The sequence below is a fragment of the Amblyomma americanum genome, chromosome 3, assembly GCF_052857255.1.
Source record: "Amblyomma americanum isolate KBUSLIRL-KWMA chromosome 3, ASM5285725v1, whole genome shotgun sequence".
In the NCBI taxonomy this organism is placed as follows: domain Eukaryota; kingdom Metazoa; phylum Arthropoda; class Arachnida; order Ixodida; family Ixodidae; genus Amblyomma; species Amblyomma americanum.
This window is the reverse complement of record NC_135499.1, coordinates 176,550,004-176,556,718: the sequence shown is the minus strand read 5'-3', so window position 1 is coordinate 176,556,718 and position 6,715 is coordinate 176,550,004. Positions and strand designations below refer to the sequence as shown.

The 6,715-nt window shown below is 46.8% G+C and overlaps 1 protein-coding gene across 2 annotated transcripts in view; it reads left to right on the top strand.

Moving 5' to 3' along the window:
- Window positions 1–217: 217 nt before the first annotated feature.
- Window positions 218–6,715, top strand: part of LOC144125501 (neuroligin-4, Y-linked-like) — a 338,755-nt gene continuing 332,257 nt past the window's right edge. For both annotated transcript variants that reach the window (XM_077658945.1, XM_077658946.1), the window contains exons 1-2: window positions 218–642; window positions 1,067–1,976. In XM_077658945.1, the coding sequence (XP_077515071.1) occupies window positions 1,481–1,976 (496 nt within the window). In that variant the 5' untranslated portion in view covers window positions 218–642; window positions 1,067–1,480. The remainder of the gene's footprint in view (window positions 643–1,066; window positions 1,977–6,715) is intronic.

Genomic DNA, 6,715 nt, shown 5'->3' with positions numbered 1-6,715 from the left:
AGGCAGGGTGGAAAGGGGATGCCGGCCGCTGCTGTGGGAAGCGGTGGGGAAGCCGCGCTCATCCTCCGCCTCCTGTTTCGGGAAAGAACGGTCCCTCTCCCACCGTTTCCCTCCGGGGAGAGGGTGAGGATGTGGAGCCGCAGCGGCGGTCGCCGGAGGAGGAAGAGGCGGAGGAGGAGGAAGCGAGGGGTCTCGGGGCGACTGGCTGGCGCTCCGCACTTGGACTAGGCGCCGCCAGAGGCGTTTTCTCGGGACTCGCGGTGCGTGCTCCCCGCGGTCGTCGGACCCCGTCACTCGACTGTGTCGCCCGGTTTTACTTTGTGTTTCACAATTTTTCTTTGTTTATTTCCCCCTCTGTGCCATGAGAGGTGATCGTGCTACTTACTGCTGCGGATCTCTTTTTTGCTTGTTTAACTTGTCACCTTTTGAGCTCGTGTAGCGTTCTTGTGCGCTCTTTTGGATTGGTACCAACGATCGGCTGTCGCCACCGTGGTTTCTGCGCTCCCATCGCGTGTCCCGGTATAGGACGAGGTGGCGCCGCCGTGGAGCCGTGATTCTGCAAACACGTCGCGCGGGATGAGCGCGGCCGCTGGGGTCGATCGTGTGCGACGTTGGACCGTATTAAGGCTGCCCTCATAGTAGGTAAATCTGCGCGCGTAATCAAGTCATCCGATTTTTTTTCTGAATTTTTTGCCCTATATTTTTGATAGGGTTTCGATGTTCCTTGTAGTTGGTCAATATATTTTCCTCTTTGCATCAGTTTTTCATGAGCGATCAAAAGAATGTTCAGAAATGAAAAAGTCTCTTTAATTTCATTTCCTCGCATTGCTTTTTGATGTGTTGAGCTGCGGAGCCTCATGAGTAAGTGTTAAAGTAGTGAACAAAACCTGGTGCTCCTGATATTGTAACTTTCGTTGGTTACAATACGAGAGTAAGGTAAATAATTTTACTAATAGCTGTCATTTAACTTCTCTCGCTACATATATTACGAGAATCTTAGTTCCTTATTTCGGTACTGCGGGAAAATGAAGACTAATATCATTTTGTTGTTTGACGTTTTTCTCAGGCTGCCCTGCAATGGGGGACTGGAAGATCACACGGATTGCTACGGAATCCACGGCGTGCACATCGCCGTCGTGGACAAGATGTGCAGCGCCTGAGCGGCCAGTTCCCCTTTACTAACTCGCGTCCCTCTTCGGCGCCTTTGGCATTCTATCGCACCATGGCCTGTGGAAAAGAGCGGCGCCCGTGGGCCAGAGACTGTGACCGTGAACTCTGCCACCGTCTTCAGGTTGTGTGCGCTTTCGCCGCCGTGCCCCCTTGACAGGGGAAAGGCTTGCCTCTAGAGGAAGGGAAACCTAATCGGCTTACCACCTCGGCCCACAAGTCTGAGGAACGCAACATCCAACACAGAAAGCAACAACGGCAAAAAAAACACACACTTAAACCGAGCCCGTAACTAAATCAAATAAGTGGAGAGATGGGAGGAAGCAAAGAGGTCGTCATGTGCCTGGATTCGTGGGTTTGTGCCTCTCTTCTAGCGTCGCTGTTTGTGTTGGCTTCCACCACGGGCGCGGCGGACGCCACTCCGGCTACTTCGAGTCGGCCCAGCCCACGCGTGGTGCGGACCAAGTACGGACAACTGCGGGGCAAGATCATCACGCTGGGCTCCCGCTTCGGCACCCACTTGCCTCCCGTAGAGGCGTTCATGGGCGTGCCGTATGTGAGCCCTCCTCTGGGCACCCTCCGCTTCATGCCGCCCGTAAACTCCCCGCACTGGGACGATGTGCGCGCGGCCGACACGCCGGGCCCCGCGTGCCCCCAGCGGCTACCGGAGTTCCTGCGGAACGAGTCGTCTCCGGCCGCGGCTCGGATGCCGCCCGGCCGCCTCGAACAACTGCGCAGGCTGGCGCACGCCGCCCTGCTCAACACCAGCGAGGACTGCCTGCATCTTAACATCTACACGCCGGCGTCAGGTCAGTGCCCGACTCGACGCGATTGCTTGTCTCCAAGCCTCCCTTTATCGCTTCGTTTCTCGTCATCCTAGGCTGAAGCTGCTGTTTTGGATTACTTCAACTTGCATCGCGATGAACACACTTATTCGATGAACCGCGTAATTTATTTGGTGATATTACGCTACGTACACAGCTCGTGGCTGTAAGAAGACATATTATGACGTAGTTTCTATACGAATAGGCTGGAGATATTGACGAATATACCGTTTTGAAGACGTTTTCAAGAGTTGTTTTTTTTTTAGACTCGTGATCAGCTGGACGGCTGTGGCTCGAGGAGGAGGAGGAAAATTTTATTGTAGTCTAGTGCTAGAGCCGTGACAAAAAAAAAGAAAAAACAATAGCTCTCTTAAGGCACGTTCATCATCCATTGAGTCCCAACATGCCATAAGAAGAATGTTGCCTTGACTACAAGGTGAAACCTGAGACCACATTTTGTACCTATCCTTTTCTTCACCCATTAATCCTTAGTATCTTTCCTACTGGTCAGCGTCGCCTCTGAAAGCAGAAGCAGCGAGCTTCATTGCTTCCTGGCTGTCCGCTCTTGGGTCACCGACTGTGCGCTGCAATTTTTTATTTTTGATTCAACAGATTAAGAAATACGGTGACTATGCGTTTTTCCAGTTCATAGGTCATGAGGCGAAGACCAGCACAAAGCAGAAGATAACTAAATACCGTGACAAGGCAAAATAAATTCGACAGGTTGGTGGAAGTGCTTCGAAAAGCGCAGCGGCACCGGAGTCGTGTTGTCTAACCTCATTTACTGGACGTGCAACAATACGAGTTTTGTTTATCCGAATAGCAAGCCCGCTTGCGTAGTATACATGAATTGTGGTGCAGTACGGCCACCTTTCTTGAACTAAAAGGCGTAAAAAACTTGCAACGACAGGGACGCAACGTTTGCGATCAGAGAACCCACCCCTTACGCGGTGCCTATAAGCCACAAAAACGTCTATCCGTTTAGCACTTCGGGAATTTAAGGGCAATGTTGAACTTTACTTCAGACTAGCCGCCGCGGTGGCCTAGTGCGTATGGCGCTAGGCTGCTGACCCGAAAGACGCGGGTTTCGATTCCGGCGGCGGGGGTCTAAATTCAATGGAGGCGAAATGCTCAAGGCCCGTGTACTGTGCGTTGTCAGTGCACGTGAAAGAACGCCAGGTGGTCGAAATTAATCGGAGTTGTTCCTTACGGCGCCCCTGAGTTGCTTTAGGACGTTAAACCTCATATACCATATTCCATATATACGACATATTTCATGTACCATATACTATATTTCATATAAATCATATACCATGTTACAGACTCTTTAGCTTAAGTACAAAATTTCAGTTATGAATACATCATGCCAAAAACACTTTTTTGAGCATGTGTTTGTGGAATCTTCGTACCGCAGTCACGAACTTTGCGCTACATTTAAATGGCATTGCAGTATTGTGTGGTTGGTTAAATCCGATTGAACATTTTATTAAAGCCTGCTCGAATGAAGCCATATTACTCCGTTAAGAAGAATTCGAAAGCAGCTGTTAGCTAAAGGCCTCAGAAGAGAAGGTGATCGCCTTTCGAATGTTTATTGCTTGTCTATTTTTTTATGAATCATCGGTGGTTGTAATTACTCGTCGGCGTATTCTTTATGTTGCTTGTCGTCTGAGGGCACACAGCAGCAGTCGAAAGTGCGCACGCGAACTCCCCGAACGACAGAAGATTAACAGCGATAATCACGCAAACTAGAACTGACGACGCAGTGTCGGGTTAAAAAAGAAATAAATATTACCCAAGCAAGAACGAGCGGCGATTGGGCAGTTTCAAAACGCTCGTCCCTAATCGCATATATTTGCGTGTAAAGTCACGCTCATCTGAGCACGAATCTATCTGAGGGCACAGGACTGCGGGATGATGGGGATACAGTGCAAAGTCTACGGTTTGTGCACGCATATTTGAAAGCGGGAGTTTGGCCATGACAAAAAGAGAAACGGAAGTCTGCTGCGCAGTGACCCACACAACTTACCGCATTGGGGTAAATTACGGACGCAGACCCAAACCGACTCTCTGATTGCCAGTACAAAGTTCCCTGAATTCACCGGGCCAAGAAAAAAAAAGAGAAGATTGGCTTTGCGCCACAGAACAAGCAGTGCCCGAAAACGCATCGTCGAGTTTTCGTATACAGAGCGGGAAGCTTCTTTGCGATCAGTACTCCACTCAAATGGGTTTAAACCGAGTTTACCGTCTGCTTACAAGGCTCAATGCAGGATTAAATACCACCTGCTATGCTCTCACTTGCATATCAGTAGCCGTTTGTTTTAACGAATTGGTATGAAACGCTTTTGAAACCTTTTTATTACTCTAGTTTTTTATAACGTTCGCGTTTGGCTTTCCCGAACCTGTTTGCATTTATATAATAATTGGTTAGAGTAATATACGCAGTGCACTCGTACCACTCCTACACATATGACACTGGTCTTCCGAAAAATAGGGCTACCTTCCGTGAAAGCGCCGAAATAGGAAAGTTCAATGAGTTGTGGCGCGCTCTGCCCAAGGCGCGTGCTCAATTCTGGTATACTTCAGCGCACTTACTTATCTAAGCTTTGTAATAACGGGCGCGCCACGCGATACCCGAGAATAGCTCCTGGCGAACTTAAGCGGACGAGAAACTAGTGCGTTTTTAGCATGAGCTTTTCCTTTTTCGCTTTTTGGGGGCTGTTTAATTTTCTCCTGGTGGAGGTGTTCAACAAGGGAATATTTAATTAAGCCGGAAAATAATTATTCGTTTCAGTTCACTCGTACCAACGTCATATGCGCATGTTAAAAATGTTTTATTAGGAGGCGGACCGCTTGTGGCTGTCAGACAACTGTGGCCGGCTGTAACTGTACTGAAACATTGTTGTCTATTAAATATTTCTATTTATTATTATTATTTCCTGCATTTTTCATCTGTGTTAATGACACTGTTATGAAATTCGTAACTGTTCAATGTACACGAATTAAGGCTTCTCTGCGTGCCTTTCATTAGCCCAATGTGCGTGTTTTATTACACTTGTAGTTTGTATCATCATGTTGTATGTTATTTTTGTCCCTTCATGTGCGCCTAAATGCAGGCCTTACGGGCCTTTCTCTGGGGTGGGGGGGGGGGGGGGAGGGGGGGATTATAAAGCTTATAAAGGCTTCTTTTATGGTGAGAGTTGTCTCTGCGTGCTCAGAACAGGGTACCCTATCAATACCAGCAAAGTTCAATTTTTCATCAGAATGTCTTTAAAACTGCTCAATACAGGTGCAGCCAGGCGTATCAATCATATTTGGTCGCAGTTTCTGTGCGCGGTAGATTTAAGAGCCTGAAGCTCACGCAACGTTCCACGCACGCAATATTTCCATTCAAGAAATGATGTCTGCACGCCCGCAGAACGCTGGGATCGGTGTGCACTTGCATTCCTTAACGGAACTGCTTCATCTATGCGCATTCAAGCGGAAAGTCAGTGTACTTATTGCAGAAGACTTCTCTGCCATTTGTGGTGTACGAAAATTTAACCATCATGGTTTTTGTTGATTCGAAGTAGCGTAAGCAAGAGCCGAACCCAAGGGTTTTCTCCTTAAAAATGTTGTTTTTTTCTGATTACGCCATACCTATCGCGAAGATTTACGTGAAGGAAGACTTTGTTAGCACGGTGAAAATATATCATAATTGATCTGTATTTACGTATTTTAATTGGTAAGCGGGTTTTTACTACTTCGGGACCATTTGCAAAGCGCGCAAGTTGTTAATATTCTCTGTACATACTGTGCTTAATGCACCTGGTCATTTAGTTGGCATTTGCAGAAATTAATTGGGGATTAAGATATCCGTATTTTTATTAACTATAAAATAAAAGCGGCCATATATTTAAAGCTGCTTACTGATCGCTTTTTGGTGCGTGTCCCCTGTACTATCTCTTTGTTCCTGCCCTGTCTCTAGCGAGTGCTGCGTTTTGTGACGCATGCACCTTCATTTCTTGCAGTGTGGTTTCATGCAGTACACTTCAGTACGATAATGCGCGGCGCTTTAGTTCACGAAAATACCAGCGTGTATAGTTTTGGTCAGAGCCGCTATGCGACCTTCCAACAAGACTACGACGAAACAAGTTGGGCCTATCCCAAGAAATTGATATCCTACCTAAACAGCCATGAGATTGGTACGAAACTGAATGCGCCGCGTTCACCTACGCCTTGTTTCAGTAGCTCTGATTCAAAACCACATCTTTGGAAGTGGAAGCATTGTTCAATGTTTGCGACTCCCCTGCATGTTCAACTTGGCTGAGCGCAGCCTATTTCATAGTGCCCAAATGCGGGTGGCATGATCACAGAGTTGTGTATTTATTATTTGTTCATTTTACCCTCAGCGTAAATTATACATTGTAGAGGGGAGGGGCAAAAACAAAACAATACAAAACAAAAAAGCAAATCATAGGAAATTTCAGCTAATATTACAAAATACAGAACGCAGATAACGAAAATATTTCAAGCCAAGATGAAAAGCAAACACGAAAAATAATGCATACAACTAATAATGGTCCCGGAAGCGATGCATGGCAGCACAAGTAGGACTAGAAATACAAAAATACAATGCATAACGAACACAATAATTACGCATAAAATGTCAGTCGTTACAATAACTTATGAAATAAAATCTTGAACAGCCGTTTTAAAATTTTCAGTGCTAGTTATGCTAGTAAGTA